Here is a 19,216-nt window from a genome sequence, read left to right on the forward strand (position 1 = left end):
TTAAGGTTGGTAGCAACCACAACGCCAAATTTTTTTCAAAATTAGCTCCATAATATCGACAGAAACATGGCAAACGTTTAGAATCCATCCTCAAGGTGTTTTTCTAATATCTATTTGATAATATATCTGTCGGGACAATTCCTTTTTCTCTAGGACCGATTGGCGTAATGGCTACCTCTGCACTTTACGCGAGAATCTCTCTCGGAGCCACCATGTGACCACTTACGCAATGTGCCCCCATACGGCTATTCTCCAACAGAAATGCGTAAAACTACGTCACAATGCTGTAGACACCTTGGGGAATACGTAGAAAGCGTAAGCTCGTTGATGGTACATTCACAGCCATATAAGGGAGTCATTGGAATGCAGCGCTTTCAAAACCTGGGGCACTTCCGGATTGGATTTTTCTCAGGCTTTCGCCTGCAACATCAAGTTCTGTTATACTCACAGACAATATCTTTACAGTTTTGGAAACGTTAGAGTGTTTTCTATCCAAAGCTGTCAATTATATGCATATTCTAGCATCTTCTCCTGACAAAATATCCCGTTTAAAACAGGAATGTTTTTTTCCCAAAAATGAAAATACTGCCCCCTAACACCAACAGGTTAAGGAGGGAAACCGATGGATTATTGAATGAAGCGTGCCAGCTAAACTGAGTTTTTGGGGATATAAAGGACATTATTGAACAAAAGGACCATTCGTTATGTAGCTGGGACCTATCGGAGTGCCAACAGAAGAAGATCTTCAAAGGTAAGGCATTTATTATATCGCTATTTCTGACTTTCGTGGCACACCTGCCTGGTTGAAATATGTTTTTCATGCTTTTGTTTGCAGGGAGCTGACCTCAGATAATCGCATTTGAAATCTGACACAGTGGCTGGATTAACAAGAATTTAAGCTTTTCATGAATGCTAAATATTTATATTTCTGTCAATTGAATTTCGCGCTCTGCAATTTCACCGGATGTTGTCGAGGTGGGTCGCTAGCAGAACGCCTGCGCCAGAAAGGTTAAGTGCCTTTTCACAGGATATTATGTTCTGCTGTTCTGGCACCCCACTAAGAAAACACACTGACAGAGCTGCCAGTCAAAAATGTACCCTTGGCCCATGCTAGGTTGGCTAGCTATTTATTTTGAACTGCTTTCATCTTAACACATACTGTATGTTTACCATGTGTGGCGATAGGATTGCCATTGGGGTCCTCAAAAAAAAAAGGAAAACATTTTTAAAAATAGGGCAGACGGGGCTCTGGGAAAATGTAGTTTGGGAGATAATGGATTAGCTAAGTAATCCCGGAAGTGAAGCAGGCCACGATTGAACATGCATGTACCTCTGCTATCCACCATCTTCACCAAGAGACACATGAATTCTGACATCTCTCTCATACCAACATTCTCTTACACAGTGCAATGTCTCACTCTTCAAGTTCATTTAAAATCAGCCTCTGATTCATTCACGTTCTCCACCTACAGTTGACATCTGTTCATGTTCTCTGAAACGCAATAAATTGAACTGCAGAAGTGAGTGGCTTGGCCCTATATAAATACATCTCGCACTGTCAGAAAACGAGACAACATAAAAACAGATGTTGACGAGTACGGCTTTAGAGCCCGCTCGGCAACACGAACACTCAAGGCCAAACACAGCCAAACTTCTGGACTCACTCAGCGTCGCCAGCGAGAAGGTCGAGCAGACACTGCAAAAGGCAACACCTCTGGATTATTTGCTAATTTATTGTCATTAAGCTGGCTGAAGTAATTCCCCACACAATATTGCTGCATAAGGAAAGAATGAACCCTTTACACTTGTGGGAATTGGCCTATATGGATTGGGCTAAATTAAAATGTTTCTTACAGAAGAAATATGAAGCACATATGCATAAGCATGATAGCAATTGAAAGGGAATTATTACACCAAAGTTAAGGATATAACAGTTCACCTGACACGACTGAATCCAAACATTACACTTGATTTCATGTGCATTTTACATTTACTGTACTTTTCGCTGCATTTGTTGATTACAAAATTTGACATAAGAATATTCCTGGAAATGTGGGGTAGGTGCAACATAGGACAACAAATTGACAAGGGTTTGAGTGAGAGGACTAACCTGTGTCTCCAAGCGGGGGGACACCTCTCCAGAGTGTGCAGTTCCTAAGTCATTTCAATGCACAATTATGATTCAAAGAAGTCTTCAACTATAAGGTGATTGTTTTAGCTCTCGTAGCTGTGCTGTTGAGCAACTAGAGAAAGCACACTTTTTGCTTCCCACTTTCTGGTGTCCTTTCAAACATGCCCCGCCAAACCGCCCTTCTTAACACCGACCCGCTTAACCAAGAAGCAAGCCGCACCAATGTGCCGGAGGAAACACCATTCAACTGACGACCGAAGTCAGCCATGTCATTTATAACATGTTACTGTACAGCCACTGCATTACAATTTAGGAGCTTATCAGTGTCCAAATCAGCCATTTTGTACAAGTGTAAAGGGTTAAAATGTTTAATGAAAGGCGGTGTGAAAACAAGAGCCCATGTCACAGCACAGTAATGGAATGCTGATTGTGTCAATATCACAACTTGCAGCTAAGGTTGATTACTTGGTGACCACAAGAGAAGATCATTGGGCGACACAGCTATCAAGCCCCTATGAGAGGATCAATAACCTTGTCCACTGTTAAAGGCTGTTGTCCCATGTGGTACATGTTGATTTATTCTCTTGCTGGGGTCCATGGGAAACAATTACATCACCGGTCTGTCACTACTGGGCAGAAGGTAGCCTAGTGGTTGGAGCCAATATCCGTATGGTCGCTAGTTCGAAACCCTGAACAGATAAGGTGGAAATCTGTTGATGTGCCCTTGAGCAAGGCACTTTCCCCAATTGCTCCATGGTCGCTGTTCACAATGGCAGTGTGAAAAAGGACAAATATAAACACCCCCCGCGGCAAACTTCTATGAACTAAATCTGATGCTGCTGACAAGGTGGAACACTATTGAACTAATAAAACTATATACATGCCTAAGATTGTTTTAATGTGACCATCAACACCCCCCCCACATCCCATCCTCCCCTCTTCTACGTGTTCTATCAACTGCAACCGGGTTTCTGTTATGAAAATGTGGAGCTGGACATTTGACCGGCAACATGTTCATTTACCGGACATTTGAGAAATTTCCTGGACCCATATGCATTGGGTGCGTAACCTAATTAGGGCGTCCACCCACGATGCTCAGAATGACAGAACACACATTTAGAATGTGGTCATTCAGATATGGCTGTGTGGGAACACTAACCTTGCCTATCAATTTAACTTTATTTAAATGATGCTTCCAAAACTGTACCGCAGGCGCAAGCGACGCCTGTTCATTTGTTTTACCTTTATTTAACTAGGCAAGTCAGTTAAGAACAAATTCCTATTTACAATGACAACCCACTGTTCCCTGGTAGGTTAACTGCCTTGTTCAGGGACAGAAAAACATATGTTTTACCATGTCAGCTCAGGGACTTGATCCAGAAACCTTTTGGTTACTGGCCCAGCTCTTACCACTAGACTACCTGCCGCCGTTAATGTTCAGATTGATCGTTCTAAATAAACCTCCTTGGTATGGAAGATGCCTTCTTCCAATAACTCTTATGTTTAATGAAACAGTCATGATCAAGGGATAGCTAGGCCTATTACTGTTGATAATGCAACTATGGAGGAGTGTGCATATCCTAACTTGTTTTCAATAAAGTATCCATACTCCATCAGTCACAAGATACACATTAAAACATCATATGAAATCCAAATAGGCCACTAGCGGTAATGCAACCTGAGTTTAGTCTTAGCCGATACCACAATTAGTAGGGGGGTAGCTTCATCTGGGACCTCTACTGAAGCGTAACAGAACAGGACTGTGTTTCCCAAAAGCAGCCAAGATATTTTAGTTTCAGTGGAATCGTGACGAACGAAAGATGATCTTAGTGCTTCGAAGCTTTTGGGACACTCAGCCCAGAACAATATTACAAAATAGTAAGCTACAATGTATTGGTTCTAAATCCATGTTGTTGGTTTCACCCTTCATTGTACTGTACCATGATTCACTCTTCAATGGTAACGTTAGCCATTTGAATGGGAGTGTATCTATTGTGCCGGATAGCCAACTACAATGCAGCATGCACATCAAATGGACAAGCTACTTTTGGGTTGCATTGACTAGCTAGCTAACGATTTCCGATGCTTGCTACAATACACATACTTCTGGTTGCTTGTAACACAAACATCAAGTGCCGTTTTGTAATTTCAAATTGATACATTGTTTTGCCATCAAACTAACTCTGACGTTGACGTGTGCCGGTCAGAAGGAGATCACAACAAACACGCCACACACGCAGTGCTAACCAGCTGGCGATAAGGTTTTTTCAGTGCACAATACTCGAGGCGAAATAAGTTAATTACGGACTAGCTAAGGAAAGGAATAGACGTCTCCGCACAATAATAAGACAATATAATGTGAATGAGAAAAGGGGGGGGCAATTAGCCAGCTAACGTTAGCCACAATAGGCATTTGCTTGCTAGCAGACAAACGTTAGCTTAAGTTAGCTTGCTACTCACCCGGTATGAGGCTCCAAAATGTTTAAAAAATATATATATATACTTCAATCAGCTTCAAAACATATTTCGGGTTATACAAGTTGATAACAAAATGGTATGTTCGGTGTTAAGTTTTATTTTTGTAAGCCTGTTCATGCCAATCGCGCGCTGTACGAGTAGCTAGATCCCCCTGTGTGCACGATCAAGGCTGCATTGTTGAGGGCTTGGCAAACCACTGAGGCATTCTGGGAGTAGGAGATGCTGAACCTTGGACACACTGTAGGTGAAGTGCTACACCTGGTGGCCATAAAGGGTAGACTGTATACTGAGCAGTTGGGGAAAAATTGTCTTACTTTGACTTGGCAAGCCAGTTTAAGAAGAGATTCTTATTTTCAATGTCGGTCAAACCAGGGGAAATTGTGCACCGCTCTATGGGACTCCCAATCACGGCGGGATTCGAACCAGGGTGTCTGTAGAGACAACTACAGCACTGCGATGCCTTAGACCGCTGCGCCACTCGGGAGTTGTATACGGTGTCTGATACTAGTGTAGGGCAAGCCAACACGATGTACTTAATGTACACGAAAAATAAAAGATTACATCCGTAAACAGTCGATGTCATTATTTAAACAGTTAAAGGGGCAGTCTGCAGTTCAAACAATAACAAAGCAGAATATCTCGCCACTGATTTGGGAATGAGGTGGAGAAATGTAAAAACTCTTCGAGTCATAGACAGAGAGCTCTGGATGCAAGGACTGATCATCCATCAATATTACAGTTTTAACCATGTTTCGAGGCTATACAGTGTTTGTTTACAATTACATTATTTATCAAAAAGGAGTAAAACAGCTTAGGCCTATATTTTGGAGCCTGATGGGGTATGACAGTTGAACCAAGCTCAAGTTTAGTCTAAGTTGTATTCTTCAAGAATCAATGGGCATACATCATGAATTTAAAAGTACAAAAATGAATGTTGCAATCACAGATTTCCCCTTTAAATTATGTGAACTAAGGGGTATGTAGCAGGGGCATCATTTTTATTTGTCAAACGGTGGTCAAGCATCGATCACAATTTCAACAGAATATCCTCGATATTTATTGGAAAGGAGCATCAAGCTCATCACCTTGCACTTTCACCCCCCTATGAAGTTCATCATAACTTCTTTCACATGTAGCCTAATAAACTGCTTGGTTTCCCGAGTCATAGTGGGAGGACCCCCCATACCATCGCGTGACTCCAAGTTTACTTTGATATGATGGCTATAATATCAATATTTTCCCATAAATACATTTCCCTGCCATTTATTGCATAATACATTTTACCCCAAAAAGATCCCGCCGTGTCCAACGAACAAATGATCTGCCGGCAATTATAAAATTGTAAGGAAACTTCCTGTATCCATCACAGCTGTCATGATTTTTTTATACAGTATGATTTAACTCGCATGAAAACTGTGAATGAAAATGTGGTATGGAGCGATTTCAGTTCCAACAGAAATTCTATTTGAATTTGATAATTTTACATTTGTATTAGGATATTGAATTTGAATATAACATTTTTTTTAATGTTTAATGCAAAAATGTTATCATTGAATTCATAAATTGAATGTGTATTTCATGATTTGAAACGGAATTGAATATTAGATACTACTGCATTGTTGGTGATAAGAACACAAGCATTTCGCTACATCCCTAATAACATCTGGTAAATATGTGTATGTGACCAATAAAATTTGATTTGATCTAAAATTCAGAGAAAACATCCTGATACTTCACCAGCAGTAGAGGGTATATGTCAAATACATATTTCTAATTAGGCAAGTCAGTTAAGAACACATTCTTATTTATAATGACGGCCTACACCAGCCAAACCCATACCACCCTACGGACTTCTCAATCACAGCTGGTTGAGATACAGCCTGGACTTGAACCAGAGTGGCTGTAGTGACACCTCAACACTGAACTGCAGTGTCTTAAACCACTGGGGCACTCGGGAGCCCACAAAGTAGTGCAGTGGAGGTATACACCGTATCAATTAATAAGACTGATGGAACAGATCAGAAGGTGTTCTGATTTTACCCAGATGTCAAAAGTGGTCTCCTGATGTGGGTTAAGCATTGTTATGGACTTAGAACGTGTCATTTTGTTGTTTTTCTATTTTAAAAAGTGTGACTTTGAGAGCGAAAACCTTAATGAAAAAAATCGGACTAATTTGACAGCCTCCTGTATCTGTTTCAATAGTAAGCATACTACTAGCCTACTTGCAAAGTACAGTTTGGCTTGGCCTCACTATGAAAGACAATATGGGATTTATACTTTTAGGTCATTCAGAGTGTATGTCACTGTTTCTCAAATCATTTTTCACACAGGGCATCTTTCCTTCGCTTGGTGGGCCGTTTAGGAACTTTTTGGCAAAATTAGAGTATATCCACTTCATGACTGTTTGCCAGCCACTGTTTCCCCTGCCCTCTCTTCTGAAAATATGACAATAACTCTATCCTTCTGATTCCTGCTTATAAGCAAAAACACAAACAGGAAGTACCAGTGATGCGCTCATTACAGAAGTGCTCCGATGAAGCGGATGCTAAGCTACAGGACTGTTTCGCCAGCACCGACTGGAATAAGTTCCAAGATTCATCCAGATAACATTGAGGAATTTAACACAATAGTCACCGGCTTCAATAATCGAAGGCACCGTCCCCACAGTGACCGTACATAGAGTACCAGTCAAAAGTTTGGACACACCTACTCGTTCAAGGGTTTTTCTATCTTTTAAAATATTTTCTACATTATAGAATAATAGTGAAGAAATAAAAACTATGCAATAACACATATGGAATCATGTAGTAACCAAAAAAAGTGTTAATCAACTCAAACTATATTTTAGATTCTAGATTCTTCAAAGTAGCCACCCTTTGCCTTAATGACAGCTTTGCACACGCTTGGCATTCTCTCAACCAGCTTAATCTGGAATGATTTCCCAACTGTCTTGAAGGAATTCCCACAAATGCTGAGCACTTTCTTGGTTGCTTTTCCTTCACTCTGCAGTCCAACTCATCCCAAATCATCTCAATTGGGTTGAGGTCAGGTGATTGCGGAAGCCAGGTCATCTGATGCAGCACTTCATCACTCTCCTTCTTGGTCAAATAGCCCATACACAGCCTGGAGGTGTGTTGGTGTCGCATACTTACGGTAATAGATCTACCTTATTCTAAAATACTGTTGGAGTGAAATGTACAGTACCAGTCAAGGTAGGACACACCTACTCATTCCAGGGTTTTTCTTTATTTTTACTATTTATACATTGTAGAAAAGTACTGAAGACATCAAAACTATGAAATAACACATATGGAATCATGTAGTAAACAAATAAGTGTTAAACAAATCTAAATATATTTATATTTGAGATTCTTCATAGAAGCCACCCTTTGCCTTGATGACAGCATTGCACACTCTTGTTATTCTCTCAACTGGCTTCATGAGGTAGTAACCTGGAATGCTTTTCCAACAGTCTTGATTGAGTTCCCACATGCTGAGCACTTGTTGGCTGCTTTTCTTTCACCCTGTGTTCCAACTCATCCCAAACTATCTAAATTGGGTTGAGGGATTGTTGTCACGATCGTCTGTAGAATAAACGGACCAAGACGCAGCGTGCATAGAGTTCCACATGTTTAATAAATTAAAGTCACCAAAACAATACAGAACAAATGAACCATGAAGTCAATACAGTGTTCACAGGCACTACACAAAAACAAGATCCCACAACAAACAGGTGGGAAAAGGCTGCCTAAATATGATCCCCAATCAGAGACAATGATAGACAGCTGCCTCTGATTCGGAACCATACCAAGCCAACCTAGAAATAAAGAAACTAGAATGCCCACCCTAGACACACCCCGACCTAACAAAAATAGAGAATAAAGGATCTCTAAGGTCAGGGCGTGACAATTGTGGAGGCCAGGTCATCTGATGCAGCACTCAATCACTCTCTTTTTTGGCCAAATAGCTCTTACATAGCCTGGAGGTGTTTTGGGTCATTGTCCTGTTGAAAAACAAATGATAGTCCCACTAAGCGCAAAACAGATGGGATCTCATATTGCTGCAAAATGCTGTGGTAGCCATGTTGGTTAATTGTGCCTTGAATTCTAAATAAATCACAGACAGTGTCACCAGCAAAGCACCCCCACACCTCCTCCATGCTTCATGGTGGGAACCACAAATGCAGAGATAATCTGTTCACCTACTCTGAGTCTCACAAAGACACGGCGGTTGGAACAAAACATCTCAAATTTGGACTCATCAGACCAAAGGACACATTTCCACCTGTCTAATGTCTATTTCTTGTGATTCTTGGCCCAAGCAAGTCTCTTCTTTTTATTGGTGTCCTTTAGTAGTGGTTTCTTTGCAGCAATTCGACCATGAAGTGTCTGTTTCACGTTTCCTTTGGTCTCTGAAGAGTTGATGTTGAGATGTGTCTGTTACTTGAACTCTGTGAAGCATTTACTTGGCAAGCAATCGGAGGTGCATTTAACTGTAATGAATTTATCCTCTGCAGCAGAGGTAACTCTGGGTCTTCTTTTCCTTTGGCGGTTCTCATGAGAGCTAGTTTTAAGCAAGGGGGTGGGCAGTGAGATCCTATTGACGGTTTATTTAGCATGTTTCCATTTGGGAACGCCTGCTCTGTGAAGTGCTGGTGTGTTGTAACTCAATCCGCCATTGCACTCCTTCTAAAAAATTGTTTTCAAACTTTGATAAAGGGTAAAGTCTACAAAGCATATAACTTCATGCGGATCAAATGTTTCATCAATGAGAACATTGCAGAATGTCAGCCAAAACCCATCTAGCTCAATCTTCTCCCACTGCTTGCCACCGGGCTTACTCTCATCACCATATTTGGTAGTGAGTGGAAACGCTAAACCGAATGCTTCACATTTATACATCCGGTTAAATATCTGGTTCGTTGTTTTATGTGTCAACGTCTTGACAAAGGGATCTGCTCGAACCGCACAATAGCAGATGTGCATACTCATGGTCTAAAGTTTGCCTGGAGGTGAGCACATTCTCACATCAAGTTACATTTGTATAAATTCCAACTTTTGCGCGAGGCCCCAGTATCTTTGGTAGAGATATGCGGCATCTCACTGCCTGCACAGTAGAGGGCGATAAAGTGTTTTATTAAGCTGGAGTTGTCTCATTTACATACAGCACGAAAGGAGTCCCTTTTGTCGCGTACTGATGACGTCAGGAATGAAAAATATTCGACAACATGGAGAAGAAACATGTGTCAGCTTTTGAATTGTACCAAAATGCGCTACTAGAATCGACTCCTGAAGTTAAACCATCATCTGTGCAGGTACTTGGGGTTACGTTATTACTGGTGTTTGCCCCCCTGCAATTTCAGATAGTTTTGGTAAAAGTGACTTTACAGTGTCTTGTGTTAGGCATGCACGCAAATCAACTGGGTTGACAAATCTACGGAAGAAAGCTAGCTAACTGATGCAATGTGAAGTGGGCTTGTTGAATAATGTCCATCTGTTGAATATACTTTTGCAATGTGCATATGATTATATGAAACGATTTCAAACTGATTGCCTCTGCCTACTGGATGATTTTCTAGGTTACACCAAAGAAGAAGAAGCGGAAGGAAAATGGCATCCAGACCCCTAAACCCATCAAAAAGGCCAAAATGAAACCGATGGTCAAGCAGGTCATCAAATCGTCTCCGAGAGAGGAGAGGTTGGAGAGACTTGAAGAAGTTAGTTTGTACAATCAAACTCACTCCCTCTATATTGAAGCCACTTGTTCACGTTCTTTAACTGTTTGACTGTGGTTCTCTAGCCATACCTGTCATTGTCTTGCTGTATGCAGGAGGTGCAGTGTGGAGAGAAAAGCGGAGAAGCACTAGAGGCTCTGCTGAGTGACCTGGCTGAAGTTAGCAACAGCCGGGAGAGGGCCAGCAAACTGTTCCAGTGGCTCATCCAACCCATTCCTTCCAAGAGCTTCTTCAGGTACTGATGCCTGTGTAGCTGTTGGTTTTCTCAGTACAGTCATGAACTAGATTGCACAGGGAGATATACTTTTTTAACTTTACTGACTTCCTTCATCACAGGGATACATGGGAAAAGAAGCCAGTTTTGATCAAACGTCAGAATCCAGACTACTACAAGGGACTGTTCTCCACAGCAGAGTTTGATCGCATTTTAAGACAGGTAAGGTGTCATGACTAGCTAGACATCTAAGGTCATTTTTGTTTGATCAGATCAGGTTAATGTTACTGTTGACATTTCCAGGATGATGTTCAGTATGGAGTGAACCTGGATGTCACCAGCTACACAAACGGCAAAAGAGAGACACACAATCCTCCAGGGAGGGCTCTTCCTTTCACTGTATGGGAGTTCTATGAGGTAAAAACCAAATTAAAGCCAATTTGTATTTACTTTGTGTGAGCAAGTGTTGGTTAGAATTTAGATCGTACCAATATCTGTGTAACATGTAAGTTCTTAGTACCTCATAATACTGAAACCCAACCATGTGTCCTCTAGCTCAGTTGGTTGAACATGACGCCAGTAGTGGGTTGGATTCCCGGGACTAAAATGTGTACATGCATGTGTAACGGCTGGCTAGTTAGCGGTGGTGCGCGCTAAATAGCGTTTCAATCGGTGACGTCACTTGCTCTGAGACCTTGAAGTAGTGGTTCTCCTTGCTCTGCAGGGGCCGTGGCTTTTGTGGAGCGATGGGTAACGATGCTTCGTGGGTGACTGTTGTTGATGTGTGCAGAGGGTCCCTGGTTCGCGCCCGGGTATGGGCGAGGGGATGGTCTAAAGTTATACTGTTACCCATGACTAAGTCGCTTTGGTAAAAGCGTGTGCTAAATTGCTTATTATTATAATCCACAGAGTGGTTGCTCCCTCCGTATGCTGAACCCCCAGGCCTTCTCCTCCACTGTGTGGAGTGTGCTGTCCATCCTCCAGGAGCAGTTTGGCAGCATGGCAGGAGCTAATGTGTGAGTGACCCTGTCTGACAACCTCTGAACAGTGAGATGCTCTCGAACAACATTGAGGGCTCTATTTCCAGGTTGCGTTAAGCCAGTGCAATTGTCAAATGCATACTCGTTTGACATTTGTACACCTAACGCCAGGATCGGTGATTTACCTGTCTTATATGAGCTTGCTAGTTGGCGGGGTGGAAATATCCGAGCTGTGTCCTTAAAAACGTGTGCCAATTTCAGGCAGTGCTGGTGGGGCTATTTAAGACCAACCAGAAGCTGGTCTTAGCAGTAACCCGGTTGACAGCGGAAGCGCAGCCTATCCAGCCTTGACGCACAGTGCCCATATGCACATGGAACGAGAGCAATGTTATTTTTGTGCTGTAACCTCGTATTTAAAAACATAACCAAGCATAGTCTCCTCTCTCAATGAAGTCTGTTTTTTGGGGTAATGCATTCGCCAAGTTGTCAAGACTACCATAAAGGGCTTGGCTTGTGAGAACTCTTTGAAATAAATCTTAATCACCAAAGCTTTATTAAAAGATCACATTTGGGAGCAGCGACTTTTTATCTATGTAGGCTATAGTACATGATTTTAGCCAGCTCCTGTTATCTATGTAGGCTATGGTACATTATTTTAGCCAGCTCCTGTTATCTATGTAGGCTATGGTACATTATTTTAGCCAGCTCCTGTTATCTATGTAGGCTATGGTACATGATTTTAGCCAGCTCCTGTTATCTATGTATGGCTATTTTAGGTACATTATTTTTTTAGCCAGCTCCTGTTATCTATGTAGGCTATGGTACATTATTTTAGCCAGCTCCTGTTATCTATGTAGGCTATGGTACATTATTTTAGCCAGCTCCTGTTATCTATGTAGGCTATCTATGGTACATGATTTTAGCCAGCTCCTGTTATCTATGTAGGCTATGGTACATGATTTTAGCCAGCTCCTGTTATCTATGTAGGCTATGGTACATGATTTTAGCCAGCTCCTGTTATCTATGTAGGCTATGGTACATGATTTTAGCCAGCTCCTGTTATCTATGTAGGCTATGGTACATGATTTTAGCCAGCTCCTGTTATCTATGTAGGCTATTTTAGGTACATGATTTTAGCCAGCTCCTGTTATCTATGTAGGCTATGGTACATGATTTTAGCCAGCTCCTGTTATCTATGTAGGCTATGGTACATGATTTTAGCCAGCTCCTGTTATCTATGTAGGCTATGGTACATGATTTTAGCCAGCTCCTGTTATCTATGTAGGCTATGGTACATGATTTTAGCCAGCTCCTGTTATCTATGTAGGCTATGGTACATGATTTTAGCCAGCTCCTGTTATCTATGTAGGCTATGGTACATGATTTTAGCCAGCTCCTGTTGTTTTGGAATAAGAGATGAGATGATCCAGTGACCTTCGTTTTTAGAAAAATGTCAGTTATTTTCCTGTTTCCGTTGAATTAAAATGTAAAAAATCCCTTATAGGCTACCCTTACCCTACTCTAACAGCAATGTGTCTGCTGTCTTTCTTGTCATGGCCATGCATTTGCCAAATAGCCTATCCATAAAACATTTCTAAATGGTTTACTCATGAGGCTTTTTCCGTCAAGCGTTTGCATTATTCCCGTAGGCCTACCTGCAGTGAATAGGCTACTCCGTTGGGTTTGTTTCCCCGTTTCCACAGAACGCCTCTTGTCCGCTTACCAAAGATGTGCTCCTCTAAAAGTATCTTCCAGCCATATAACTCCATGTCAACGGTAGGCCTAGGCTATGTCTTGCTTATTGAGAACGTGCCTCACACATAAAATACAATTTAGGAGAGCCTAGTGAAGGCCTATACTCGTTGAAGCCTATTACAACAATGTTGATTGTGAACCCTCAACATACTGAGCAAACACTGGATGTTTTTACTGTTGCTCTAACTCGTTACTGTAGCCTGTGCTATTTAATAAACTGTATCAATCCACTAGGATGACAATGCAGACTGTCAATAACAACCAGAACTTAAGACAACAGCATACAGTATTGAGCCTTGACATGCATTGATTGGCCAGTGAGTAGCCAAGCCCTCTCCACACCTATAATTTTATTTATTAGTCAAAACCCAGCTCTTTCGCCCCAGCTATTGCGCTCACAATTACTCCAGTGAAAATATAAATAATATTTCTGACACATCCCTGGTCCTAAACCCCTTTCACCAGCGCTAAGATTTACCATTGTGTTAGGTTTGTTTAAAATAGAGTCCTGAAAGTCAATGAACATGTATGGGACTGTGAACATTTCCTTCTTTGAGGACAAACTATTATGTTATATCCTTACCTCATGCTGAATACTGATTCACCTCATGTGACATTACAGCAAAGTAGTTTTGTGTCCCCAGGTATCTGACACCTCCAGGAACACAAGGCTTTGCTCCACATTATGACGACATCGAGGCCTTTGTGGTTCAGCTGGAAGGGAAGAAGCATTGGAGAGTTTACAACCCCAGGTGACTGAGTTATGAACAGTCTAAATCCAGTTTATAAAATTCCCAAAAAGGTGATCAGCACCTAGAGCATGCATCAATCCATTTTGAACCAGATTAATATAATTAAACTCTGAGAAACTAATTCTGTATATTTTGTGGGATGTTTGATTGCTACACTTTTTAGGTCAGAAGATGAGGTCTTGCCTGTCGTTTCCAGTCGTAAGTATTTTTTTGTCTACCCTTGTGCCTATAAATAGACTATAAGCACGACCGATCACTTCCCAGTCCCCTCTGCCTCAGTCTCATTCCTTACAGATGGTTTGGTATTCCTCCTCCTCCAGTTAACTTCAGCCAGTCGGAGATTGGGAAGCCCATCCTGGAGGTGGTTCTGGAGGCTGGGGATCTCCTCTACTTCCCCCGAGGGTTTATCCACCAGGGGAACTGCCTGCCGGATGCTCACTCCCTCCACATCACTGTCTCATCTTACCAGAGGAACAGCTGGGGAAACCTACTGGCAAAGGTGTGTTATCAATCCTCTGCTTTCCTTGTATGTGACACTGTCCAGTTCTGTCTCGTTTTGTATCAACATTGATGTAGATTGGGCATGGCTCAATTTACACTTGAGTCCAAAAAAAAAAAAAATATTGAATGATATACAATGTCATGTCTATACAACATGGATGTACTTGGAAGTATAGGCTTGTGTTGTGTTTGATGCAGAACATGATCTCTGACAGGTGGTCCCAGCAGCCCTAGAGATGGCCATGGAGGAGGACGTGGACTTCAGACGAGGCCTGCCTGTGGATTACCTGACCTACATGGGGGTGCAGAACTCCGACAAGGTACTTCAGACACGTTGTTTACTTGTCTCTGGAGTCCAATTGACCTCTGAGCACCTACTCTCAACAGGGGTGTGTTCAGAAGGGTGAACGGATAAAGCTGACATCATTGCCTATGTCCCATGGCAAGTAAGAATGTCTGTTCTACAGAATATATATACTCTACCGTTCAAAGGTTTAGGGTCACTTAGAATTTCCTTGTTTTTGAAAAGCAACAACAACAAAAAGTCCATTAAAATAACATCAAATTGATCAGAAATACAGTGTAGACATTGTCAATGTTGTAAATTGACTAGTGTCGTGGGAAACGGCTGAATTAAAAAAATAAAAATTCTTATGGAATATCTACATAGGTGTACTGAAACCCATTATCAGCAACCATCACTCATGTGTTCCAATTGCACGTTGTGTCAGCTAATCCAAGTTTATCATTTTAAAAAGGCTAATTGATCATTAGAAAACCCTTTTTGCAATTATGTTAGCACCGTTGAAAACTTTTGTTCTGATTAAAGAATAAATAAAACCTGCCTTCTATAGACTAGTTGAGTATCTGGAGCATCAGCATTTGTGGGTTTGATTACAGGCTCAAAATGGCCAGAAACAAAGACCTTTCTTATAAAACTCATCAGTCTATTCTTGTTCTGAGAAATGAAGGCTATTCCATGTGAGAAATTGCCAAGAAACTGAAGATATCATACACCGCTGTGTACTACTCCCTTCACAGAACAGTGCAAACTGGCCCTAACCAGAATAGAAAGAAGAGTGGGAGGCCCCGGTGCACAACTGAGCAAGAGGACAAGTACATTAGTGTCTAGTTTGAGAAACAGACGCCTCACAAGTCCTCAACTGGCAGCTTCATTAAATAGTACCTGCAGAACACCAGTCTCTACGTCAACGGTGAATACTTGACTCCGGGATGCTGGCCTTCTAGGCAGAGTGCCTGTGTCCGATGTCTGTTCTTTTGCCCATCTTAGTGTTTTCTTTTTATTGGCCAGTCTGCGATATGGCTTTTTCTTTGCAACTCCAGCATCCCGAAGGCCAGCATCCCGGAGTTGCGTCTTCACTGTTGACGTTGAGACTGGTGTTGGAACAGAGGAGTGATGGTTGCTGATAACGGGCATCTTTACACTTATGTAGATATTCCATTAAAAATCATCTGTTTCCAACTACAATAATAATTTACAACATTAACGATGTATACACTATTTCTGATCAATTTGATATTTTAATGGACAAAAAATGTGCGTTTCTTTCAAAAAACAAGGACATTTCTAAGTGACTCCAAACTTTTGAACGGTAGTGTATATCTGAACATTCTCTGTAATGTTGCACCCTCTTGAAAGCCGTGTGTGTGTGTGTGTGTGTGTAGGAGGATCCACGCAGGGCGCAGTTCCTATCCAGAATAGAAGGGCTGATGAAGAAGCTATCAACCTTTGCTCCTGTGGATGCTGCTGTGGATCAGAAAGCGAGGGACTATCTCCATGACTGTCTTCCCCCGATGCTCACCGCAGGTACCACATATCTACTGCTGAAATTCAAACATGGACTTTTGTGACTCCTAAGCCAGTAGTTCCCAAACTGTTCCCCCCCTCCAAAAAAAACAAACAAAGGAACTCCATCCGGTTTAAGTTACTCTTGAAAGTTGTAATAGTAGAATGTACATGGTGCAATTTCAAAGTTGGGTAGTGCATCATCAGTTCCTCTTGTCATGTCAGTCATTGCTAACCTATTTATAACTTGTCAGAAATGTCCAGATAAACTAGCCCATTTCAGCTGTTTATTCTTTTGGGCCAATAGGTTTTGTTGACATGAGACTCATTTAATATCACATTAGACATGCAAAATGTATAGAATTGCACAAGAAAATGTGCTTTAAAATGGCAAAATGTTCTATGCACCCCATGACAAAATGTGGATAATTGTAGGAAGTAAACCTGCAAGATATTCTCTCCACCAACTAGAGGGGTGTGAACAGTTTGTGATGAACAGTGCTAGTGCCCATAGAAATGGATGAGGTGCAGGATGTTCCCTGATGCTTGAAGGGGGGCCTGAGTGAAAAGTCTGGAACCTCTGCTCTAGGGCTTCCCAAACTAGACTGCCACGTGGCCAGTATTACTGATTCTAGTGATAATCCACAGAGGAGCGGGCCAGCAGTGTCCAGGGAGCTCCTTCCAGGTGGGAGGATGGAGAGGCTGTGGACGTGGGTGTGACCATCAGGGGCCAGACCAGAGTCAGACTCATCCGTTCTGGAATCGCCAGGTAGATCTCGGACAGGAAATATCCTAAAGCATGGCTCTTACAAACATTTTCCCAGAAATGACCTGGACTTTTCTTTTTGATGTTGCAGGTTATGCAGTGATGGAGAAGCAGTTTGGCTTTACTACACTGCAGACAACTCCAGAGTCTACCACAAGGAGGCGCCCAAGAGCGTTGAAATAAAAGCAGAGGTATGAATGAATTGCCTTGTTACTATAGCAGTGACGTGTGCCTGCCTGAGATGCTGCACTGCAGTAATGGCCTTTGTGCTCAACATGATGTAACTCTTTCAGCAAACAGACGGCATGGAGTTTCTGATCCATGCGTATCCAAAGTTTGTGACAGTGGGCAGTTTGCCATGCGAGTCGGCTGAGGACAAGGTATGTTTATCAACATGTATGCCGTCTTCTGCATGTCAGTAGTGTAGATATGTGGATGGTCGCGTTATGCTGGTCAGTGCTTGGGTCGGACTCTGCACTGCAGTTTTCTTAAAGATGTAATTCTGTGCTCTCTTCCAGGTGTCCTTGGCTGAGCTGCTGTTTGAGAAAGGGCTTATTCACACTGCAGAACCTCTGCAGCGATCCTGAATCATGGAGGGACTCTAAAACAAGTTTCACAAAAAATATATGCTGCACCAGCATCATTCACCTCTCACTATGTGTAGGAAGAATTTCTGGTTTTAGGACAGCAGTCGAATAAACTCTGAGCAGTGCATCAGCAGTGCCCTCTACAACTAACTCCTCTAGGCTCTTCCAAAAACGATGGTGCAATGCTGGAACACAATGATCAATCAAAAGTAATAGGTCTGTAATAGCCCACTTACAATATTAACCTTTACTTGTTCAGTAAGTATTGCATTAAAACAGTCTTGCATATTGGTGTGTAAATCAATCCTAGTTTCTGTGTGTTGCTAATGGAAGTACATTGTTATAGAAATGTCCAACTTTGTATTATTGCTACGATTGCGTATACTTTATCACACAAATGATTCACTAGCTGACAAAGGGACATGTTTATTAGTCGATACAACCCATAAAGATACAGTGAGTGAAACTTCTTATTGGCATACTTGATTTGAAAACCATCCAGACAACAGGAGATGTGACTTGGGACACAAATATTCCAGGTGATGGGTGGGTCTACTTCCAGGTGACTTCTTCACCTGGCTTCAACTCCCTATACATAAGGGAGAATATTCAGAGGACCATTAGTACACACTTGGACTATTGCTAGGAATGTATCATTTCATATGAAGGCTAGATACTGATGCCTGATTCAAACCACAAGACCAGATGTACAGGGCTTGAATCTGCCATAGTTTGTGAAAATAGAATATCTGCGCCAGCACAGCATGGTTTACTTCAAAATTGTGCATCAGTGGGTGCAGATTTAACTCACCTGCTGTACAATGCACTTTTGTTCCTGAAAGCAGTCAGCTTCTGGTCCTGTGCGCTGTCCATGTAGATCCTGATCACAAAGCCAAGGGGGACAAATATGTTCACGCATCAGGGCAGCGAAGTTCACCATGTTAACTGGTTGGTGCAAAAAACATGCATTTACAGTATACTGTATGCAGCCATATTGTATAAAAAATATTTGGTGCACCTATAGCTGTGTGACAGCATAATACACCAGCGTGTATGCAAGCCTTTCTGCTGTCAAGTTCTAAGGAGTTGGCAAGAATACATAGACTCGAACACGGGGAAATAATAGCAAGCTAACTGTTAGTGGATCACAACCAGTTGGCGAAGTTAGATGAACATTAGTTGTTAGCGAACGGTTTATCCAAGTGTCCACACAACTGTTATCAGCAAATACACGTTCATTTTTGTTGTTGTTAAGCTACCTAGCTATCGTTGATGTTACTATCACAGCAAGCCAACTTTAGCCCAATATTGAACTAAAGGAGCTTAACTTCACTCTTTAGTCCAAGGTGGACGGACCATACATGTGTTTAAATGGCGAATTGGCTCTTACAGCCAACTCCATCTAAATGCGAATCGATTCTCAATTACGGTACGGGTCTAGAAACATAAAATCACTAGTTTTATATCACAAAATAATTTCACAAACGCAAAAGGCACACAATGTTCCTGTA

General features: G+C 41.8%; 2 protein-coding genes and 1 pseudogene across 2 annotated transcripts in view; 1 reads left to right on the plus strand and 2 right to left on the minus strand.

Moving 5' to 3' along the window:
* Positions 1-4,806, minus strand: part of LOC112218009 (exostosin-like 3) — a 42,568-nt gene extending 37,762 nt beyond the window's left edge. The window contains exon 1 of the mRNA XM_042300531.1: positions 4,592-4,806. The gene's annotated coding sequence lies outside the window, so the exon portion shown is untranslated. The remainder of the gene's footprint in view (positions 1-4,591) is intronic.
* Positions 4,807-9,768: 4,962 nt separating this feature from the next.
* Positions 9,769-17,993, plus strand: LOC112217927 (ribosomal oxygenase 1). The gene is made up of 15 exons (XM_024378541.2): positions 9,769-9,923; positions 10,188-10,325; positions 10,439-10,578; positions 10,680-10,779; positions 10,861-10,974; positions 11,467-11,573; positions 13,937-14,044; positions 14,208-14,242; positions 14,365-14,543; positions 14,761-14,865; positions 16,232-16,373; positions 17,001-17,121; positions 17,210-17,309; positions 17,412-17,498; positions 17,637-17,993. The coding sequence occupies exons 1-15, from the start codon at positions 9,837-9,839 to the stop codon at positions 17,703-17,705; spliced, it is 1,632 nt and encodes a 543-aa protein (XP_024234309.1). The 5' UTR covers positions 9,769-9,836; the 3' UTR covers positions 17,706-17,993.
* Positions 17,994-18,129: 136 nt separating this feature from the next.
* LOC112217928 lies at positions 18,130-18,645 on the minus strand (annotated as a pseudogene).
* Positions 18,646-19,216: the final 571 nt, after the last annotated feature.

Source organism: Oncorhynchus tshawytscha, linkage group LG18 (genome assembly GCF_018296145.1).
Source record: "Oncorhynchus tshawytscha isolate Ot180627B linkage group LG18, Otsh_v2.0, whole genome shotgun sequence".
NCBI lineage: Eukaryota > Metazoa > Chordata > Actinopteri > Salmoniformes > Salmonidae > Oncorhynchus > Oncorhynchus tshawytscha.

Bases quoted from the DNA above. Each gene is read 5' to 3' on its own strand.
- LOC112217927 (XM_024378541.2), top strand. From the start codon at position 9,837: ATGGAGAAGAAACATGTGTCAGCTTTTGAATTGTACCAAAATGCGCTA. The intron at 10,780-10,860 runs GTAAGGTGTCAT...TGACATTTCCAG, and splicing joins TTGATCGCATTTTAAGACAG to GATGATGTTCAGTATGGAGT. The intron at 17,122-17,209 runs GTAGATCTCGGA...TTGATGTTGCAG, and splicing joins ATCCGTTCTGGAATCGCCAG to GTTATGCAGTGATGGAGAAG.